The following is a 25,038-nucleotide window of genomic DNA, read 5'->3' on the forward strand; positions in this document are numbered from 1 at the left end:
ATTCTCATCATCTTCGCCAGAAGAGGTGAGAATGACACTCATTGAAACGTTGAGGATTTCCGATGCAGCTGCCTGGATGGAAGCCCGAGAAGATTTCATCACCTGAGGCACACAGTTTTCCTGGATAAAGGTGTCCGACAAAGCAGAACCCACATGAACCTTGAAAACTCGATCTTTTAAAAATTACTGAAGGGAACAGGGCAGGCAGCCACGGAAGCGCCACATATAAAGAGCACGAAGGATACCAGTTCTCCAGCAGATGTTGTAGGACTTCTCCAAATTGGAAAACACAGTCACAGTCTGGGATTTCTGCTGAAGACCATTCATGACACGGGTGAACAATGTGATAAGATGGTCAACTGCAGAACACTGAGCTCAAAATCCACACTGTGCATTCATCAGTAAATTGCGAGACTGGGGCCACCATACCAGCCGGGCATGAATCATACGTTCCATCACCTTGCAAACGTAGGTGGTGAGAGAGATGGGGCAGTAGCCAGAAGGATGGTTTTTGTCCTTACTGGGCTTAAGTATGGGTATGATGGTGGCTTCACGCCAATGTCCGGGAAATGTGCCCTCTGCCCAGATGTGGTTGTACGTGTTAAGCAGAAAGTGCTTGCCCACAAGAGAAAGGTGCTGCAACATCTGAATTTGGACGGAGTCTGGCCCTGGGGCGGAGGATTGGGATGAAGTGAGAGCATGATCAATAGTGTTCTCTTGCACAATACAAAAGTTTCCTGTTGACATTACATTTATATATCCCCTGATTCTATATGTATGTAATAGAATATGAGATTTCATCTTGTATTATACTTTCATCTAGATGGAATGACGTCTATGAATCATCTTCAAATGTAAGTTCTTTTATGTACTATGTTGTTAACATAGGTTATCTATTTACTTTCTGTACATAATAGTGAAATTTTTTTTTTTTTTTTTTAACACGCGATCTAGTGTTTTTTTTTTTTTTTTTTTTTTTTTTTTTTTTTGACAGCCAGAAAATGACAGATAGTTCCAATGATGATTTATGTTCACAAATAAATTATGTAACTGTGGGCGCAGCAGAAAAGGAGTTATTCATCTACAAGTCTTCCCATTAAAACAATTATCTCACTTTTTTTCATCACATCAACAGTCATCAAGGCCTGACATGAACAATGTGAGAAAACAATTGTCACCAATTTTATTAACTGCAATTTAGAGCCTTATTCTCTAAATATCTCAAAGACAATTAACAGAGGAAAGACTATCTCACATTATGCTATGAACTCTTGCAACCAAATGCAGGCTTTTGGGAACAACAGACAAAACAATGGGGAAATGTTGATAACAAAATCCTGAGAAATTAATAAATTACTGTTATAAAAAAAATTGCTCTGAGCACTATGGGACTTAACATCTGTGGTCATCAGTCCCCTAGAATTTAGAACTACTTAAACCTAATTAACCTAAGGACATCACACACATCCGTGCCCGAGGCAGGATTCGAACCTGTGACCGTAGCAGTCGTGCAGTTCTGGACTGAGCGCTTACTGTTACAATGAAGACAAAGTAAATACCAGTGATCGATGAGAAAAAAAACAGAGGAGATAAGACTGCATGTAGAAATAACTGCTGGCATATGGCACCGCTTATGGTGTAAACTTGTTTTCCAATGAGCATTGACTGGTACAAACATGAAACAGTAGTCCTCCTGACTGTTTCTGAACGATCCTCTGGCAGGACAAAGTAAAATATTTGGAACAAAATATACCATATGCTCAACCACCACAAAACTGGCCAACTGCAATGAGCTAGTGACATCAACAGCTGACTGTAAAGGACTGGAAATGTTGATATGGCTCAAACTGCTTCACATTTCTGCCAGTTTGGGAACAATATGAAACAAGATGCATCAAAGACTCAGACTACATGCAATGCGTGGTCTATGTTGAAAGTGGCTCTATGAGGCTGTTATATACATGACAAAAGGGTCCTGTCTGTGGTAGTGACATTAACTTACCATATTTACTCGAATCTAAGACGCACTCAAATCTAAGCCGCACCTGAAAAATGAGACTCGAAATCAAGGAAAAAAAAATTTCCCAAATCTAAGTCGCACCTGAAATTTGAGACTTGAAATTCAAGGGGAGAGAAAAGTTTTAGGCTGGACCTCCAAATCGAAACAAAGTTGGTCCATTGTAATATGAGACAATTTAGGTCGAATGAATGACGATACAGCTACAGTAGTTTGGTTCGAGTCGTAAGCTTAGCAGTTAAGCTTTACCAGGTAGCCATTGCTATGCGTCAGGTGCTCCGTCTGTATTTATACGAGTACCCTTCCTTTTTCACGTGCTTTGTCTGGTTTGAATTGATTGCTTATTTTTCTTTGATCTGATAAGCGCCGTTTTCTTTGTTGTAGGTGTTTACGTCACTCTAAGCTGAAAATGCATTACTGTAGTGTGCCATGCATTGTTTGTCGCATTCTGATAGTGTGCTTACGACCTGTCACCGCTCGCTGCGTGGCTTGCTTTTGTACACACTACTGCCGCATACATTTAAAAAACAAAAGAGAGGAATCGTCTCATTAGCGAAACAATGGTAAGAGACTGCTATTGGTATTTGTTGTTGCTTACACTGCTGCTTTCTTCGATAATGATCAACAAGAACCAAATAATAGACTGTATATGATAGAAGATGTTCTGAATGAGAATTTAGTAAAAATTTTTCTCCATTTGAAAATCTTTGCAGACACCTCTTTACTTCATTACATTCTGCACAGAAATTAGAGCCATCTTAGATTTAAAAATCTAGTCAATTGCCGTGCTTCATTTCTGACTGTACCACTACTAGGCATAAGAATAATACGAATATAAACATGACATGATCAGTATATTCTTCTGCATTTGGTGTTGTCTCACTCTAGTTTCATAGTTTATTAGGCAGACAGGATTTAAATGAGATAGCAGCAAACACGGAACAATACATGGCAAAATGCTTATATTCTTATTATTCTTATGGTGAAGAGAATACTGCATGTGATTCACAATACGTAAAAGTTCCTATTAGCAACCATCTCTTTTCACAGGTAGGAAAAAATTCAGAACATCGAGTTGGCCATATTGACAAACATCCCAAACAGTCTTGCCAGTCGGATTTTCGTAGTACACTGAAATGCTGCTACATTCGAAGATGAACAGTACGGAATTTGTATTTACTTCGTTGGATAATGTATGAAAACGCAGTGGTCGAAACTCGGGGCAGAGAAAAAAGCTCATCTTCCACCCTTTCTTTTCTTTTTTTTTTTTTTTTTTAACTGACGCAGAAGTTTTGGCACCAGTATTTATCTTTGTGCCTGCAAAGCATGCCTGTGCAGTGCTATGTATATTCGACAGCAGAACTTAGTTGTGGCGGCACCTACCAACATTTTTCAGAACTTCCGCTTACTTTGCACTCGATTCTAAGCCGCAGGCAGTTTTTTGGATTACAAAAACTGGAAAAAAAGTGCAGCTTAGATTCGAGTAAATAAGGTAAATCATTAGCTCCTCGTATTAAGGTGTTTGATAATGTTCTGCCCTCTGTTCCACAACTTGTTTTACATACAATCTATCAAGCTGTATAGTTACTGTGTTGTATGGGGAACTTCCTGGAGCCACTATTCACCTTGACTAGCCTATGAAGCCTACAGATTTGATCTCAAGAAATGATGTATGTAACAATGTGGAAGAAACATATAAGCATCACAGATGACATGTTCATAACCTGGCTGAAATGTGTATTTTGTTTCTCTTCAAAATGGTTGACAATCTGCTACATTCATTCTTAACTACTCCGTGCAACACTGAGTTGGTGGTGCTACAAATTTTCAGTGAGTACTTGACAAAAGCAACAACTTTTTTGATGGAATGTATGTTGAGCAAATGCATGAAAATAGATATCGTCAGAAGTGTTCAAGACATTATATGTAATTTAACAGTTATTTACAAGTGTTAAATGTGAACTAGTGTCAAAATAGTTATTGTCAGCAAATACCAATGCAGTTACGGCCCTCCATAACAATTTAATACATTACTATAAAGCAGAAAATAGAAGTACCTTCGGTTGGAGCAAAAGAACAAACAAATACAAAACTGACAATTCTTTCTAAATTGTGTCCACTGTAACTTAACACTTTTAGTGGAGCTGCTGGAAGGACAAGGAAGCGTTACCTTCCTGTCTCAAGGAAAAGAAGCAGTTCAGAGGGAACAAGCCTTTCTCATAACATACATTTATGTCTCACACATCTCTGAAAGCAAAAATAATGCATGGAGCTAATGATCTAATTTCCATACAACTAAAATAAAATGGAATTGGTTTTTATAGTCAAGTTCAATAGTGCTGCAAATTGCGTAAAAGTGAAATGAAACACAGCATTAAAATTTGATTACTAATAAAACAAAGCAACACTGTTTGATAACTAAGGGGGGAGTAACTGTCAAACAGTCAATACTGACTTGAACTCTTTAGACTTCTTCAGATTCCTGTCCTCAAGCACCTCCCACTGGGCGTGTCAAGATACAATGCACACATGGTAAAGTAAGGAATAAAAAAGAGATGAACGCAGACAACATACAAAATGACTAGAAACAGTAAAGATAGTAACATCGCTTTTTCTTATTACATAAAGTAACAATTTTTTGTTGTTAACACATCTCTTAATCTGTCTTTGTTGTTACTTCATACATTCAAGATTGACTGTCTTGTCTTAAATGAATAGTTACCAGCATAGAAGCATCATATCCCCATGGAAGGAACAGAACTCCAGTGTTGTACTTCTCCCAGTGCGAAAGATGAAAATTTACGAAGACATTCCATAGACAATAATACATTCGTAGTGTAGAAATGCTGTACGTTGTGCGACCAAAAATTGAGTACATGCATGTTGGTATGAGAACTGCACTCCAAGAATCAAGACCGTGGTCAAACAGTTCTCCAAGTGGTCCACTTGTTTGAGTGCGTCGTGCTTGCTTGCCATCAATTCCATCTGTATTTTTAATATGAAACAATGTCACAATGAAAATTACATTACATCACTTTAATATTAACTAAAAAACACACAAATTAAAGATCCAGCATAACATACATTTCTTCAATCCCCTTCAACATTAAGAAACTGTAACTACTGTGGCCCATTAACATTATATTGGATGGTGTCACAATATTTATGAATTTCGGCATTATCACTTCAAAAGAAAAGTCTCGAACAGCAGAACCATATAGATGCATCATCTACTGGAAAACTAAGTGCTGATGGCTACTTCAGGTAACACTACAATTCTTTGTAACGTTCAGTAAGCCATAACAAAAGATAATTACAATAGCAACATCTCGAACCACTGGAAAGTAGAAATAATACAAATAAATGAACAAATATTCCCTGAAACATAGTAGAACAGAGTCAACAGAAATTGAAGAGGTGGCTTAATAGCACGAAAAGCACATATTATGAGCCAATCATAAAGGTTGCTCCAATAATCAAGTTGAGTTGAGATGACTTATGTATAGACTTTTATGAGTAAGGGTCTATCTGCCCCCAAAGAAATATTTCTAATGTAACATATTAAGTTTATGTATGAAGTGTGGCATCCAGGACTGTTTCCTATCCAGCAGAAAGTCAAAGACATGGGCACAGTTAAAAACCATGTAACTGTTGGTGATTCAGGTATAACTTGGGGTTGGGGTGAACAGACTTGAATTGGCTAAAGTGATTAACATGAGATTTCAATGCTGAAATACTGCCCCCATCATTTTAGCCCCCTTCTGAATTCTATGTAAAGTTGTTTGGTGATGATGTTTAGGGGACCAGTGTGATATATATGTATACAGAGGTCACGATCATTGACATTCAGTACTGATGGTACATTAGGTCCTGTGTGCAATGGCAAAAAAAGCAGTACTTACACACACACACACACACACACACACACACACACACACACACACACACACACACACACACACTCTGCCCCCATGATAATCCAATGTAAGTTCAAATAGATTGCTAAGGGATGATCCTTTAACATGAAAGAGCCCATGATATAAGAATTTTTAAAGACAGGCATATCGCCTTGGAAGCTTCATTCATGTAGTGTATGGGCATGAGATTTTCTAAGACCAGAGATAATGTAACAAGGTGTTGACATTCTGATGGTAGATTCTACTTCAAGAATGTGATTACGAGTAGAACTGGCCTATCTGAATCCATTCTGAACTGGAGACTTCCAAGGTCTAGGTTCCAGCCACCAGGAAAATCCCTCATTAACCACCCATCCCAGTATTACGCACAGTGTCACCATTAAGCTAATTAGCCAAAGGTGGTGGAATATCTGGTAATATAATGAGCCTGGTCCAAGGGAAGTAGTAACTATACACTGTCCTCATGCACTGCTAAATTCACAATCAGTAAAAGAGGTATTTTAAATTTGAAGGTTCTGAGTGAGGAAGAAAGGTATTACATTCCATTGATGACTGAGGACATATGAATACTGGTGAATAGCCACTTAATGATGGTATTTAAGTACAAAACATCATTAAAATTCAGTGACAAGTCAGCTTGTTTCATGGACCCAGCATTGCAAGTCTCCAGTAATTTGAAAACCTTGGGTCGACAAGATGATGGGGTAATAGTTGCCACTGAGTGGTTGGGGCGAGGCTGGAGCTACAAAGCATAATACTACAAGCACAGCAAGCGCCATGTACAGCACAAAAATGTGTTTGCAGGCCATCATTCTATAGATAAGTCACTTGTTCACAGTGGAGACTTACTAACAATTTACCTTACTGTCTGTTTTTGTGCTATCTCTCAAAATATTATGAGTGTTAAACACTACCCAAGAAGAAGAGTGGAGGTAGTTGTTGCTTTCACTTCTTAAGAATCTGGTATTGCAAGTGGAAGATATATATTATACATACTAAAGATCAAACAATATATTATTGTTACATTCCATTCTTCATAATATTGTTACATTGTAAAAATGGTAGTTAAGTGGACTCTTAACAGCTATTACTTCGAAATCAACATTTAGTGACACCTGTTCACTACAGGTTGAGAGTTGAAACATTATGCAAACATCACCTGACACACATTTTACATTTCTGTGATAAAAATAATTTTACTTGTTCAAACCTTGATTTATGGGCTTATTTAAAGGCACAGCAAAGAGAAATGTGTGGGCTTTATATTCTTTTGGATGGAGGCACAGGACAGTAGATATTATGTAACTATAATGGATCACCCTGTAAGTGCAAATTGTATAAACAATTTTTGCATCTATCTCAACAACATCAATCATCAGTTTGTTTGACAGAAATCTGTATTAGTGGCAATAATTGTAATACTTTTTCACTGGACAGGAAAGGCAAAGGCGAAATACTGGTATTACCAACTGTCATCCATCCTAGAGCAGGCATGGGCAACATCTGGTGACCCGCAGGTCTGATTCACAAATTTACTTCAGCTCGCGTGTCACTCCATCACTGATGCGACAGCTGTGCTCATAGTACATGAAGGCAAACTTCTATCATAATGCACCAATATGAATGGCACTCCTTTTGCGACATAACATGCCAACAAATTATGCCTCATAACATGTGTTTTTGGAAGTACATTCAATTTATGTTTACCCCACCTTCTGGTGTTTAAATTTGTTTATGCATTCTTTCCTTATGACATTTTACAACAGCTGTCGCAAAAAATACAGTTAAAAAATTCTGCAGCACTTTGCTCTCCCCCTCTGACAAATTTCTTCCATGGGCTGGACTGAAAAGAAGGAAGGAGAAGGAAGGAAGGAAGATTGGTTTTAACGTCTCATCGACCTTGAGGTCATTAGGGATAGAGCACAAGCTCAGATTGTGTCAAGTATCAGGAAGGAAATCGGCCGTGCCATTTCAAAGGAACCATCCCAGCATTTTCTTGGAGCAATTTAGGGAAATCACGGAAAAACTAAGTCTGGATGACCAGATGTGGGTTTGAACCATCATCCTCCCAAATGCAAGACCCTTATGCTAATCACTGTGCCACCTCGCTTGGTGGACAGCACTGAAAAACAACTGTGTGCCAGATCTGGCCTGTGAGCCATCTACTGCCCATCTCTGTTCTACAGAATATGTCTGAAATTATAAATTCATACTGGTTACAAATCATCTGATCTTAGCCCACATGTGCTTTAATATTTGGGTTGCTTTCTTTGCATTTGTGTGTTAAGCTTATATTTTTACTGCTGTGCCAAGTACTGAATAAATGATGCAAACAATAACGCAATACAAAAACCTGATACATTATGGAAGTAGCAGTGATATGTAAACATCACAGACTATGTTCATTGCAAAATTCAGCTGCTTACATTGAGGAAAAAAAATACCAAAATTCAAAAGCCACCCACATGATTTAGTTGACTTATGGTAGCAAATGTATTAAAAAGAAGTCATTTTATCTGAGCATCAGCATGACTGTCTCTTATTGCATACTTGCCGTTCGAACATATTTATTGCTGTCTCGAGAAACATGAGCATCAAACATGGGTACTACTTGTACTGTTCTCTGTCCTAACTTATAATTCCTTTGTATTAAATTGTGATCAGTTGTTTTATCCAATGAAAATGACACTACTCTATTGTTTCCAAACAATCATATGAAATTTGAATATTTGTCCAATATTTATACTTCTTGTTATAACAACACGGTAACTAAAAAGTAAATAACCAACCTTATCTCAAAGTGTTTCACAACGATAGTGTAAAATGATAAAAACAACAAACTGCATGCCATAAAGTTTATGTTACATTAGTTCATCTAAATCTTGAATTTTCACCCTGCATACATTTATCAATTTTCCTTTTATTTATATTTTTTACTCCCTTACATAATTTACATCTGTCTATGAATATTATTTCATAAAAAATAAAGAACATAAACTCAACAATGAAAATAATGTTATCTTACCCAAAGTATAGGCTAAAAAAATGTTAATGGCTGCAGCTGCCCAAAGCCATCTTGGTATGGGAGCAACTTCTGGGTGATCATCACTTGACGCATAAAATTCATAGTCGTAATAAGAAAACAGAATGAAATTAAATACAGTAAACAAGAAACCAGCAAATGTCAGAACATTCGGGGCAATCCATTTTGGGCAAAACTGAAACAGAAAGACCATTACCCAATTACTTTCACTTACTTTGGAGGTGGAAAATAAAAAAATAAAAAATAACTAAGTCATAAATTTGAAAAATAAAAAGAAAGAATATATTTATAATGTGTGTTTATAATTGTACAATGAGCAACAATACTATTAAATTTCCTAAACAGTTTCAACATTGTTCAAATCTCTTATTGTTAAAAGAATTTTAACCTCTGCAGCTGCATTGTGTGTTTCATTTCTGTCATAGCCTTTCCCGTCATTTCATTCCCCATCCAACCAGTCTGAATTATTTACCACTGCCAACACTGTTTTTGTATTTAATTAAAGTTATTCTTTAGTTTGATATCAACTTTACAAAATTTTTCCACTAACTAGCAATTATTCAATCTACCGCCAATTTTCAACATTCTTCCGTATCTGCACATCTTAATAGCTTTTGTTGTCTTCTGCTTATCCTCCATGTTTCACTTTAGTACAAGATAGATTCCATACATATATCTTCAGAAAGGACTGCTTCACACTTAAATTTGTATTTGATGTTTACAAATTTCTCTTTTCCAGAAACATTCTTCTTGCTGTTGCCAGCCTGCATTTTAAATCCTCTGTACCTTGGTCATTGTGTCATTTTGCGGCCCAAATAGTAAAACTCATCATCTACTTTTGGTTTATCTAATTGTTAGTAGGAACTTTGCTATACATTTTAAATCAGAGTGGAAAATAAGCCTTTTGAATATACTAGTCCGCATGAATACGGATGGATGAGAATCCAAAAATGAAGCACTTACATACTAAAGGGGCCACATGTTATGTTTATTTCCATTTCAGAGACAAAGGACAATGGAAAAACGGCAGTAGAGCGAGATTTTGTAGGACACGATGCATATGAGCACTATGGAGATTTTATACAGGGGAAAATAATGTTATTTCCAAAGACGAAATTCTTCACACAAAACCAGATGAATTGCTTCTGCATAACACTGAGAAAATGAATCAAGAAGTCTTCCACAGAGAAATAGGGACAGAGACTCTCCTAAAGACTCGGAACATAGAAATGATGAAGGTAGAAATGAAGAAGGCTTTCACAAATCACTCCACTCGAGACTAAAACCCCATCATCACAGTTGGTAAACTGTCAAAGATAAGGAGGATCCTGAAGGTTACAAAAGAGTACAAATAATTAAATACAATATCAGGTGGAAACAGACTATGGAGAATAAAATGAAGCTATAAGAAGATAATAATGTCTACATACTGCTAAGTAAGAGAAGGCTAGCAAGCAGCAAAATCTAGATGCTAACCATGGTGGTGCAATAACTGAAATAAAGAACTCAATAGTTTCTAGTGAGGTTATTATGGATTCTCAATATAAAATAATTTGTGTAAAGGTAAGCACTGAAGGTGGGTCAAACACATTAATTTCATGCTTTTACAGACAACATGCCTCAGAAGCTACTGTAGCAGAACACTTACGAGAAAACTCTGTGAATAACGCACGTAAATTTATCATCCTGCTACTGTAATAAGAGGAGATTTCAACTTTCCATCTATAGAAAGGGAGTCATACAATTCATATGAGTGACAAACTATGATTTGTTAGAGATTTTTCTGAATGTTGCTCTGAAAGTTATTTAGAGCAGTTAGAAGAATTGACTTATGACAACAACCTCTTCGATTTTTTCATGTTTAACAGACTCAAGCTTTTTAAGTCAGTTGCTGTCAAAGAAGGAATCAGTGACCATAAGGCTGTTATGGCATCACCGATTACAGTTGTTAAAATGTATATTAAGAAAGGCACTCAGATTGAGTGGTTAATTTCTGACATCCGTCTCTGGGTACAAAGATATGTATCACAAATGGATAAAATTCAAAAGCACTATACAATAGACTTCAAATTTGTATGAGGAAAGCAAGATTGTGAGGGATGGGTAAGACATAACATGTTTCAACAGTAGTGAATTAATGTCTTGTTAACAAACAAGAGTTTAATGAAGAAAAAAATGGGAGGAAGAACAATTACACGAGAAGTATCAATAAATCCTGTATAGTTATGCTCTAACAAAAAGTCAGTAAAATAATTTACTGAGTCACTCAGAGACTATTCTGACACCCAATTGGAAGATATCACACAGAAAACCAAAATACGGAATTTGGTCTTCCAAGATTGAAAGACTGTAATGTATGGTTCTCTCACTCATCCATACAATCACAACACAAATGTCAAAATGATTTTGAGATTTTTCTGAATGTTGCTCTGAAAGTTATTTAGAGCAGTTAGAAGAATTGACTTATGACACCAACCTCTTCGATTTTTTCATGTTTAACAGACTCAAGCTTTTTAAGTCAGTTGCTGTCAAGGAAGGAATCAACTAAAATTGTTTAAGGCAATCAGGTGCTACCTGAACATAAAACAACACATTCTAGCAGCATTTTAGTGCAGATTGCAGGAGAAATGAATGAATTTAAGTAGCTGGAAAAAGGTGCATGGCGTTCCCAGTATCTAAAAAGATCATTGGAACAGTGCATCAATCTGTTTTAGCTTTGGAACATATTTTATGCTAATTAATTGTGATATTTCTGAAGAATGGAAACGACTTGTGTTGGAATCAGCATGGCTTCTGCAAATCCAAATCATGTAAAACTCTATCAATTCAGTTTGTCCACAAGGCCCCCAAAAGGGCAGCAGATATAAAGGAACCCATGTTGATAATGAGTTTTTTGAATTCTGGAAGGCATTCAACACAGTTTGACCCAGCAGTTTTTTGATCAAAATACGAGTTAACAGAATAGCAGGGATCGAGCTCAGAACTTACTAGCAGGTAGAATATGACAAGTCATTCTTCAATGGTACAAAATCTTTAGATATAAAAGTAATTTCCAGAGCTCCAAGCAAGTCTGGCTATTTGTGGATGATGCTGGTGTAAATGGGAAAGTTGCAATGGCAGATAACTGTGGCAAACTGCATGAAGACCTGTCACTTGATGTGGGGACTAGTAATTAACACACAGAACAGATAAAAGAAACGTATTGTGCATAAGTAGGTAGAAAGTTTCATTATTGTTCAACTACAACAGCTGGCAACCAATCATGGAAAACATCCAGCAATAACATTCTGCAGTATGCCAAAGTAGAAAAAGTACATAGAATTAGCTGCAAGAAAAGCAGATGCCAGAGTGAGATTAAGAAGTATAATTCAAAGGAAATACAATTAATCTCTGAAAGATGTATCGAAGTATCATATAAACTCCTTGGATGTACGATTCTGAGAACTGCTAATTAGTCTTGGACCCTTACCGGGTTGAACTGACAAGTGTTTTAGAGAAGCTACAAATAAGAATAAGAAATTTCACCAAGGGTATGTTTAATAAACATGAGAGATGAAGCTTATCTAACTACAGTGGCAGGCACTACAAGGCAGATGGTCTATGTCACACAGAAATACACTGTTAAAATTACAAGAGCCTATGTTCAAAGAAGAGTCAGGCAATATACTATTTCCCCTTGTGATAATGACATGGGAAAAATCGGAGACATATAGACTCGTATGGTCACTTCATAGCAGTCATTTTTCCCATTTATCATTCACAATTGCAACACAGAAGCTGGTAAATCACGCTGGTACTAGACATACCTTCTTCCACACAGCAAAATGTGACTTGCAGAGTACAGATGTAGAACTTGGCTTTAGCTAAGCATGTTCTGATGATGGTACAGTAAATGCAAACATATGCAATGAAATTATTGCAAGTTTCAATACTCAAGAATGCACACCTGTTCGAACACCAAAACTAAAGGAAACAGAAGTTGAAGGTACTGAGAAAAGTTATTTCCACTTTCGCCAAGTACGAGGAGGAATGAGATGAAGACCTTAAAAAAGTAATTAAAAATCACCATTTCACGCTGAAAGTCTGTAGTCCTGTTACCAATGATTTACAGACAAGCAAAACGGGGCCACAACACCAGCTCAAAATAACTACCCCACTTGCGAATGCACCAAGGAAGAATAGCATACTCTCATATGTTTCCTGAGCAGTGAAGGTATAAAACCTTTTGAAATGCATGGTGGTTCATATGCGAGTGGAGTAGAAAGTTTAGAAACGACGTGAGTTCTGCGACAGATGCTCAGTGCCGTGCCATGCATATAGTGTGGTGACACCAGAGTCTATTGCACCAGTTGAGACCACTGTGATGGAAAATTGCCATGTGGTGGTGGACGAAATAGCCGCAAATCTGAATGTTAGTCATGGCTCAGCATATCACATCATTCATGAAGTCCCTAAGTTTCACAAAGAATCTGCAAGATAGGTGCCATGGCAGCTCACTTCAGAACAAAAAGAGCAATGCGTTGACACCTGCAGAGAACTTTTTGTTGTGATTTAAAGCAGGAAGTGATGGCTTCTTCATGAGAATCATTATGGAAGATGAAACTTGGGTAAACTACTATGAACCGAAAATGAATAGAGCAAGTGAGGAATGGTGCCACTTCTCATCACTAAAACCCAAGAAGTTACAGTGCAGCCATCTGCAGGGAAGGTCCTGTGGACTCTCTTTTGGGATGGATGACACACTGTCTTGAAACACTACACGACAAGGGAAACATTATCACCAGTGTGTCATATTCCAATATGTTAAAAAAATCAGATTCACCCTGCAATAAGAACCAAGCAATGTGGACTTACAACTACAGCTGTCATTTTGTAACATGAGAATGCTTGGCCTCATACAGTCTGTGCAACACTTGCATGAGCTGCACTCTGTCCCATCTGCCATACTCACCAGACCTCACAACAGGTGATTCCCAAATGTTTGGACTATTCGAAGAGGTGATAGGAGGAAAGAAATTTTGTCCCGATGATGAGATGTAGAAGGCAGTGCACAAGTGGCTGCGCACACAAACGAAATGATTTCCTTTTCTTTTTTTCCAAAGAAATCTGTGCACTTTCTTGTGCTAGAGGAAATGTGTTGAATGATGGGAAGACTATGTCAAAAAATGATACACTTGGGTTCCACTTTTGTTCATTAAAAAGTATTTAACTTTTTCATTTGACTCCCCATAGTAATTGGCGTACTTATGTATCCAATGACTGAAAAAGAGTCCTAATAGTGCATATAAATATAAGTTTCCTTTCAAGATCACTTCATTCTGTTGCCTTACAATAGATGTGAAACAAATATTCTGACAGACTCCTGGTACAACTGATCTGGCCAATGTTTATAGTCTAAGCAGGACCAACAAAATACTTAAGAGCTATAATGATGCAGAAACTGGTGCATGTAACATGACTGTTCACCCTACAACAGGTGGTGTCATCACTCTCATTGGTAGAGCTCTTTTGCAGGTAACTATAAGGCAAGTTACCATTGTCAAGTCTAACATTAGGGACAGCACACATTTCCAAATAATGACATAAAGGTCATGTGACTGAGGGGATCACTGAAACAGAAGTTATTCAGATTAAATCAAGCTACACTGAGATTGACACAAAATCTTCTATTTCAACATAACAATAAACATATTCAAATTAATTATTTCTTCATTCAAGAAAAGATAATAGAAAGACAGCTAGGTGTTCCACACATTTCAACACAGGATCAATTATATGACATCTTTAAAAAAAAAAAAAAAAAAAAAAAAAAAAAAAAAAAAAAAAAAAAAAAAACCTCTGACAAGACCGTAATCATCGTTCTATGTAATGAACTGGAATTTTTGAATCTCCCAGTGTACTGAACAGTTAATGATGTTCAGGAGTGAAGTTTTCTACCTAGCACAATATTTAAATCCAGGAATCTGCCACATAACTTCAGGTGAGCCATAAAAGGCTGACATCAACTACCCAGGTCATAAAATTTATTTGCATGTTGTATGCATATGTGCATGGATTATGAATGCAACTGCAAAACTGACCACATTGCCAGTGGGCAGTGCCCTTTATGTTTATTATTTTCTATCCACTTTATTTTACAGCAAAACAGAGCAAATTTGCACATTACATAATCTTGTTTTTGACTGCATTATACCTTAAAATAACCATTGTCATTCTGGACAGTTTCAGTTCACGACTGAATTAGGCCGGTATGATGACAGAATAAAATGTGTCTTCATGTTTCTTCAGCTTTCACATGTATCTTTCCTTGCCTTATAATTCTAATACTTATAAATGTTATTGTAAAGTTATTGAAAAAGGTAGGTATTTTTGGCTTATAGGAGACCACTCCCCAAAAAGCAAAAGTGTTCAGTTGTCAATAGACACGCACAAAAGGGAGAAAACTTGCTAGCTTTCAGAGTTATCCTTCGGAGGAAGATAACTGGTTTGTCAACTAGATATGTGGGAACGAGGGGTGGCAGGAATATGGGCTCAGTATGTAATTTACTATTGAAGGGGTCATTGGGGAGCATTCCTAGCTGACGAACTGACTGTCTCCCTCCAAGCCTCTCGCCATTCAGCCCACTCTCTCACTGCTGCCTCCTCCTCCTCTCTCTACCCCCCCCCCCCCCCAACACTAATCTCACCACAACTGATGTACCTGTCGAAATACAGCTTAGTCCAGTCAAAACTATGTAGGGGTATAGGAATGTGTGCATGTAAGCAAGCAAGTGTGCACGAGTGTGTGTATTTTCTGTGTAATTTTATTCTGGCTCGTGGAGGGATAAACAGTTGACAACTCAATGCTTTTGCTTTTCAGTGAGAGATCTCCTTTGATCCAACAGTAATTCTAATACTCATGTTTCATTTCTTAAAAAATAAATGAGTGTTGTGATTCTACACAATTAAAGAAGTGAGATGAGGTCTCCTACAGTGTATGGTAAAAACTTCTCTCACCTTTGCAACAGTGTGGAAGATAAGTGATTACTGTTTTCTTTGATGTATGATTGTAGGGGCTGTTGAGGAGCATTCCTAGCTGGCAAACTGGCTGCCTCCCTCCAATTTGATTGCATATTGTGCAAAAATTTTTAAATTTCCAATGCTTTGAATTCAGATATCATAATGCCTCTACTAAACTAGAATAAGGGGAAAAATTCATGTCATTACCGCCCATTAAGAATGCCATCAACATACTAAATGTTGATGGGACCACAGCTTTATACACATGGTCATAGCATACTACATCAACAAATCATGATTTGCTTTACCCAGCTCCACCGCTGTGCTGTGCGGATCACTGAACACCGGTCGGATACACTGTTGTTCCACATCAGTGCACTGTGATGTTCGTGGATTTAAATGAGCGGTGCGATTCTGTCACATTATCTACCATGGACTGCTTATGAACTGGAGGTACAGAATTTTGTACAACATTCAGTGGCAGGTGAAGTGAAAGCACAACTCTCATTATTTAGAAAAACAAAATCTGATGCAGTACTCCCTCTCTATCTTTAATATATTTTTATGTTGTCTAACTTTCATTTTTCACTATTCTTTTTGGTATTGTATTATTGTTGTTAACTGTTTCTTTACCCCAGTTGAAAGAAACTTATGTTCTTAGCATCTGCCTAAAGTGGCAACTGAGTGGCTATGGCAATGAAGAACAATAGCTGACAGACTATGTATCTGGAAACTATGAATTAGTGTTGTTCTTTTGGGCACAAAATAAAAGTAGAAAAGAGAATGAGGCATAATAAATTGTAAATGTATGAAAACAATACATAACTAACAAGAGAGAAGTTACAAGTTGCATATATCAATATGTTTCTTAAACTTCCTGCTTGCGTGAGAACAAAATTTCAAAACCCATGATGTTGACTTTGCTCTTTATTTGCTACTCACTATTCACTCAGTTTTAAAGAAAATTTTCAGTATGCACATGTAAAAGTGAATTATTTCGATTTTTAAAATTTGAAACAACATAACAAACATTTTGAAAAAGGTCAAATAATTTTACCTCTACAACACGATTCCAGAATGGATGCATCACATAGATACTCAGTGGGCTTGTATCCAAAGCACTGTACTGCAAACAAAAAGAATAAACATTAATTACCTCAAATGTAACAGACATATTGTCAGTAAAAATTTCATGCTTTCCCTAAAATCTTACAAGAACTTTTTTCCCCAAAAGAAACAATATATTTTAAACATGTGGATGTGTATCAAACTAGCAAACAATATATATGTGTCAAAAACAAACCTTTCACTCTACTGAAGAGTAACAGCTTGTCAACACATTGAAATTTTTCCTATAATAAAAATAATGGACCGAGTACAGTGCAGGCACTGTAACGTGGCAGTTGGCAGGGAGCATAAACATATGGCAACTTGGACCACCCAAGGGCAGAAGAGTAGTGCTGGGAACAAGCCCCGCCTCTCTCTCACAGGTCAAGCATACAAACACCCGTGTTTTGTACTTCTGCCAAAGCAGAGCTGATAGACTGTCATAAGGGGCACTAATTGTGTTTGGTGTTCTGAGAGTTACACTGAAACCCCCTGATGGACCAGGCTTAGTTTCTTCACTCACTTGAAAGGAAGACAAGAAAACAACAATCAATGCATAACACAAAGCAAAGTGGAATACACAAAGCATTCAGTAATGGCTACAGCGCAGGTTTTCTTGTCGAGGCTGGCAATGTCTTGAAACATATGAGTTCAGGCCTGTCCACTACTGGTGTCTTATCCAACAATCATCATAGCAGTAGTAGTAGTAGTAGTAGTAGTAGTTGGGGAGAAAAAACTGCTACATTACAGTTTCCACATAATGGTGGCAGACTGTGTGTGTGTGTGTGTGTGTGTGTGTGTGTGTGTGTGTGTGTGTGTGTGTGTTTTTAAAAAAAAGGGGGGGGGGGGGGTTGGAATGTGAAACAAAGACTCAGATTTAGGAGGACTGACGTTCCAGCCTTCATTTGGTCATCCAGTCATCCAGATTTAGGTTTTCCATGGTTTCCCAACAACATTTACGGCAATTGTTATGATGGTTGTTTTGAAAACAATAGTACCAATGAACTAATGCTCATCATCAAGGGGATGTTAAACTTTCTTAATCTTTCTTCTTTTGAGTCAGATTGTTAGTGAATTAAAACAGCTGTGTTATTGATGCCATAAGATTAATGTTTTGAGTTTAGGGCTTGGTTCTCACCCACTCTTAAATTGTGGGAAATGGTCTGTATCCTGTCATTTCATATGCTTACTTTGCTCACTCAATTAATCATGATTATGTTAATTTTCAGCTTCAATACTTTTTTACCATTTATCTTGTTTCCTGTTTTATAATTTAGCAAATGTAGTTTAAATTCTCTCACATTACAGTTGATAATGCAATTATATTATTTAAATGTTATAACTGAAGAAACATATAACACTGGTGTCATATTCTATGGCATTTACTATATAAAATAATAAAAACTGTAGAATATTGCACCAGTGTTGTGTGTTTCTTCAATCATAATGTATAAAATATTCTACCAAGAACCAATGAAATAGCCAATTATGTTACTTAAATTTGTTTTTTTATCTTGAAAAGGTTTTTACAGTCGTACATCAGAGAACAATCTAGCAAACATTCTATTCCTGATAATTACTTTTTAACAGTGTTATGGAACAGATACTTATTCTCACCAAAGAGTGCTGAGTCGCAGATACGCACAACAAAAAATTGTCAGAAAATGAGCGTTTGCCAACAAGACCTTTGTCAAACCCCCCCCCCCCCCCCCCCCCCACACACACACACATACAATTTGTGGCAACTGAAGTCAGTGACTCTAGCATCTCCACTACACGGTGAGTGGAAACTACTGTCACATTTCATCCTGGATTTTCCATTGTTTGATTTTTCTGAGGTTTATTATGAGTTTTTTTTTTTTATTTGTTGCTGACACTTACTCCTTGGGACAGCAAGAATTGAAAGCTTAGTCATGTCAACCTGTTGCTAAAATTTGAAACGGTTTACTTTCATTTAACAATCTATTATGTTCTAAGATATTTGGTGATCATTGTATTTTATTCTGTGCTATCATGTGCAGTGTAAATAAATGTGATCCTTCAAACAACAAATGATGCAAGAATTGTGAACCCACCTTTCCATTGATTCTTTTCCTACCCCAATCTTTATCTTGAGGTTTCAATGGTAGCAGGGTATCGCTCTTATTGGGTAAAAAGGTGGAAGGAAGAGCTGTCTACTCCTTTAGCATCATTTGTCCTTTGGAACTTGAAATTTCCATACTAAACTCTTTCAACTGCTTCAAAGAGCCATATTTGGGCATGGAACACAGAAGTTGTTTGAACATATCATACCTCAAACATGAGCACCCCGAATGTGAACTACGAGGTGGCATCATGGAGCTAGCAGCCAGGTTACGTGCAGCATTGGATAACCCTCTTCACATTTTCCCTGATACCACTGGCGGGGTAGGGGCCGCTCTTTCTACTGCTACCCTAGCTGTGGATGAAATGTCTCATAACATTCAATTTTTGGAAGTTAACAGCCCACTCGAAGCCAACTGTGCAGGGTTCAGGTGCAGTTGTTTCACTGGAATATTCGCCTTGCTGGTTTAAACAATCTTTAGCTTAGTGGATCGGCCAAAGGAGACTATTAAGCAATTGCTTGTTCAAGTGGAAGATTTACATGTTAGTACTGGTTCATTGGATTTGGATAATGAAGTGGGTAATGTGGAAGAGGGCACTTCAGCCAGTAATCAGTCACAAGGTTTAGGACTGGTTGATACCCAAGGCTTCGGTAGGTTGGTTTCTGATTCATTTGCTGCTGTCTTTTCACAACTTTAAGATCATTTATTGGGCAACCTTAAATTTGGTTGCACATATAGTTATCTTGATGATGTCGATGTTTATAGTCACTCTTTTGATGAAAACCTTTCTCATGTTGTGTAGGTTTTGCTGAGGCTTCATTCTGCAGGGCTAACAGTTAAGGCATCAAAAGTTACTCTCGCTAAGCAGCAGATTTCTTTCTTGGGTTGCCTGGTTTCCAGGGACAGTATTACAATTGATCAAGAGTGTACTTCAGATATGAGGAAATTTCCTCCCCCGAAGAATAATTAAGGGGTGGCCAGATTCATTGATATGGACAACCATTTTAGAAAGTTGATTATTAATTATACTTAGCTTGCTGCCCCTTAATAACCTTCATAAAAATTGGGAAAATTTTGTTTGTGGAGAGAGTAAGCAATCTGCCTTTGAATCATCAGAACTGCCCTCAGTAACCCTCTGGTACTGGCTAATCAGGATTTTGGGAAGAGGTTCAGAGTGATGCTTCAAATACCAGAGTTGGCATTGTACTTTTGCAGGATGACTCAGGTGAAGGGCACCCTCTAGCTTTAGCCTCAATGAGGTTAGTAAGCCTTTAACTGAAATATTCGCTTTATGAATGTCGGGTATTGGCTGTCTTATATGCTCTAGAGAAATTAAATTTTATCTCGGGCACAGAAGCACAACGATTTTGATTTGGAGGCCCACAACCACACCTTGAGTTAGTTTTCGGCACATCATAGGAAAACTGGAAGGATTGCTAAGTGGGCCATTCACATATCTGCCTTTTGTTTCCAAGTCCATCATATTAAAGGCTCCAATAATCATGTTGCTAATGTGTTTAGTTGCATATTTGATGAAGGAGCTCGGGAATGTGAAGGGTGTTTTGTACTGGCCAGTTCTCCTGTTTACAATGTCTTAACTGAGACTCCCCAGCTCTTTACTGATATCAAGGTTAAACAAGATCAGGATCCTTGTTTTGGGCTATTAGGAAGCATCTGTTGGCTGGGGAGGTGGTTCCCAGAGGTTTGTTGATAAAAGGTATACTGTATCATGGACTGGTAAATTAGCTCAAATTAAAATTTGTTTAACTATAGAATGTGTGCCTTCCATCTTTCATTATTTTCATGGTTCAGGGTTGGTTGGCCACTTTGGCCATTATAAGACACTTGCTAAGGTGTGCTGCCACCTCATGGCCTTCATTATATACAGATATTTGTTATTTAGTCAGTGAGTGAGAACTGTGTAAAATCGGTAAATCTAACACCAACTCATGCAAGGGGATCTTACAATCTGAATGTGAACAAGGCCCAATGGATAAATTATTTATTATGTGGATCCCCTTCCCATGCTAAAGTGGGAAATCATTATATATCGGTTGTTGCAGATGGTTTTTTCCGACTGGTTGATTGCCAGCAGAGAAGTCACGGCTCATTTAACTATTTACTATGTAACTAAAGTTTTTCATGGTTTGGACCACTCTAGGCTCTTGATAGCAACAATGCACTGGCCTTTGTCCCTGGCAAGTTTAAACAGTTTTGGTTTAGTAATGTTATTAAGCATATTACTATCATCCCTATTACCCTCAGCCTTTCTTCTCTGAGAGAGTTAATACGAATTTAAAGACTCCTTTGATCACTTATCATGCCAAGGCTCGAACCAAATGGAATATTTCTCTCCAATGGATTAATTTTGCCTTTAATTCTGCACAGCTTGATGCCTGCATGGCAGTTCCGGTGCCCTTAATTCCCCTCTGGCTGTTTTGTGGACCAGTAAAGACCTTTGCATGAGTGTATTACTCCTGACATTATTAAGCAGAACTTGGATAAGGTCAGGAATAATATAGAGTTAGCCCATGGCAATCAGGGGAGATTTTATAATCAAGAAAGAGACAATCCTTAGGAGCCTGCATGGGGGGATAAGGTTTTCATCCAAAATTTTAATGCTGGTGGTGGATAGCATAATGGTATCATAAGGAAACTTGCCCCTCAATTTATAGAGCCTTGTTCTATTCTCAGGGAGTCCTGTTAATTTGTTTGTTTGTAATCATGCCAAGGGACAATTCTTTAAGGTCCACGTCAGTCAAGTGAAGCGGGCTAATTAGTTCCCCTTTGGTCTTCCATTTCAGGGGGAGGGGGGAGGGCTGTTCCTTATCAAAATACAGTGATGGAAAAAAATTGCAATGCCAGAAAGTATTTAATGCAGAGTAATGAAATTTCAGGAATTTGTCTGAGCAACATATTTTGGTGATTAACATTGCAAGCCCATAGGTTCATCTATGTGAGAGGTAAGTCACTGGAAATTTGAAAAACTGGTACCATAACAACAGGTGCAATCACCAGAATATTGAATGCAAGCATGAAAATATGCATGCATTGTGTTGCACAGGTATCGGATGTCAGTTTGTGGGATGGAGTTCCATGCATGTCACACCTGATCATTCAATACAGGGATGCTTAATGCTGTTTATGGATGGCGCTGTCCAATGATGTCTCATACACGTTCAACTGGAGACAGATCTAATGGTTAAGCAGGCCAACTCAACATGTCAATGCTCTGTTGAGCATGTTGGGTTACAACAGCAGTATGTGGGCAGGGAACATGTTATCTTGCTGAAAACACCTCCTGAAATACTGATCATGAATGGCAGCATAACAGGTTGAACCACCAGAATGACAGAATTTTGCAGTCAGGGTACATGAGATAACCACAAGAGTGTTCCTGCTATCATACAAAAAATGGTTCAAATGGCTCTGAGCACTATGGGACTTAACTTCTGAGGTCATCAGTCCCCTAGAACTTAGAACTACTTAAACCTAACTAACCTAAGGACATCACACACATCCATGCCCGAGGCTGGATTCGAACCTGCGACCGTAGGGGTCGCACCGCTTCCAAGACCATAACTCCAGGTTAGGTTCAATGTGTGTAGCACATATACAGGCTCTCAAATCGCTATCTAACTAACACACAGCCATCACTGGCACCACCTTTCAACAGAAAACACAACAGACCTCCAACTTGCACTCCAATAAACTCTCACTTGTCACCACTGAAGTCGCAAACAGAGGTGGTTTGGGGTCAGTGTTGCTTCAGGGTGTCAGGCTTGGAGCTGTCCTTGAGGTATCTGATTTGTATCAATTTGTTGAGTCACTGTGGTGCCATCCGCTGCTCAAACTGCTGCTGTTGATGCAATATGATGCACCAGAGTGATACACCAAACACGATGGTCTTCTCTCTTGGCAGTGCCACATGACCATCCAGGGGCCATTCTTTTTGCGACTGTACATTCGTATGATCACCACTGTCAGTAATCATGTCCAATGGCTACATTCCTGACACGTCTTTCTGCAGTATCGGAGAAGGAGCACCCAGGTTTCCACAGCCCTATTACATAAACTCATTCAAACTCAGTGAGTTATTGATAATGGCATCTTTGTCACTTTAAAGGCATTCTTGACTAACATTAACTCACTACGTCTAAACACAAAGGTAACTAATGCACACAACCGTTATAGAGTGTATTTACAGCAAACCTGATTTATATCCTCATAGTGGTGCTGCTAGTGCCACTCTTATGTGACTAACATGAAATTTGAATAGACATCTTTCAGAAGTAGGAACACATCTACCAAATTTTTTGTCACCCAACTCCTTCTCGGTGTTGCGACTTTTCTTTCCTGTCAAGGTATATTTATTTTGAAGTTCTCTACCTCCTGTATTAACTTGAATGAATAGTTTCACAAAACCCAGTATTTAGGAAGAACAGGTGTATAAAAAATTCATAACAAATGCACGAGTCCTTGTCAGTTCCCAATATATTTTTTTCATGATGTGCACAAGTTATTTCACCAACATCCCATTCTACCTTTATTTCACTAGTGTCTAGATCTACTATGACCCGACAAGTCACAACACCTCTGCAACTGCTTCATACGTGGCTACGGAGTCATCTTGAATTCTGCAGTAGTGTTGCTTAAAGTAAAGTAGGTGTTTCCAATAGCAGTGTCCCACTTCAAAGGTTCTTGCTATGCCATACAAAGCGTTCTGAATACATAAAGGTAACAACTTCTTCAACGTGGTTTCTCTCTTCCAAAATTAAAGCAACAAGTGGAAATTCTGCTAGGGTGTGTTTATTTTGCCATGAAACAGTATAAACAGGCGATAGTAAAGCAGAAATAATGTAGAGAGTGCAGGACATAAACATCTACTATATGCATAACAGTAGACAAAAAAGTTCTTCGTCTTTTCCGACTTAACAGATTTGCACACACATTCCGACAGGTGGTTAACATGCTCAGCACGGGGTGTGACCAGCTCTGGCAGCAAAACAGGCCCAACAATGTCAGGCCATGCTGTGAATGATGTCATCAGTCTCAAGTTGAGGCACTAACGCCCATTCTTCCTGCAGAGCTGCTCGCAAGTCTTGTAGAGTGATTACAGGATGTTGACGTGATTCAGCCTGTCTCCCTAGTGCTTCCCAGACATGCTCTATGGGATTCAAATCAGGAGAGTGAGCAGGCCACACCATGCGTGCAACATCCTCTGTTTCCAAGAAAAAATCAGCCACCCATTCTGTACAAGTTTGAGTATTATCGTCCATCAATACGAAGTCTGGGTCCACAACACCTCTCAACAACCGCACATGTGGTCCTAACATCTAGTCACAATATCTGACAGCAGATAAACCTTGCCAGTTCACCCATACAATTTCACGAAGAGGTATCTGAGTGGTCCATGTAATCTGTACCCACATGCGTATCCGTACCCACAGACTCGATATCTGTCTCTTTCCACAATGTTTGGGTCCCAAAATCATGTTCCTTCCAGATGCAATGCTTGGAGAATCAATGTTCACACCAAATCAGGACTCATCTGTGAAAAAGACATTGGCCCACTGTTCGACGGCAGGTGGCATGTTGATGACTCCACTCTAAATGTTCCCTTATGTGAAAATGCACCAGAGGTACACATACAGCAGGTCTTCAACAATGAAGGCCACTCATCCAAAGCCTTCTGTTACTGTTTGCCTCGATACAACACACCCAGTAGATTGCGCGAGGTAAGATGTCAGTTGTCATTCAGCACCAAGGCGGCACCGTCGTGCGCTTAGAGTCAAATAACACTCCTCACTTTCTGATATTACACACAGTCAGCCTTGTCCTAGTGCTCAGTGTACTCTTTCGATCTCTCTA

At 38.2% G+C, this 25,038-nt stretch overlaps 1 protein-coding gene across 1 annotated transcript in view; it reads right to left on the reverse strand.

Annotated features, from left to right (window-relative positions):
* The window catches only part of LOC126277882 (ethanolaminephosphotransferase 1-like), an 87,179-nt gene that overhangs the window by 43,190 nt on the left and 18,951 nt on the right, over nt 1–25,038 (reverse strand). The window contains exons 2-4 of the mRNA XM_049977413.1: nt 17,034–17,102; nt 8,960–9,152; nt 4,740–5,002 (exon numbers count right to left, since the gene is read on the reverse strand). Coding sequence (XP_049833370.1) covers nt 4,740–5,002; nt 8,960–9,152; nt 17,034–17,102 — 525 coding nt within the window. The remainder of the gene's footprint in view (nt 1–4,739; nt 5,003–8,959; nt 9,153–17,033; nt 17,103–25,038) is intronic.

This window comes from Schistocerca gregaria, chromosome 6 (assembly GCF_023897955.1).
Source record: "Schistocerca gregaria isolate iqSchGreg1 chromosome 6, iqSchGreg1.2, whole genome shotgun sequence".
NCBI lineage: Eukaryota > Metazoa > Arthropoda > Insecta > Orthoptera > Acrididae > Schistocerca > Schistocerca gregaria.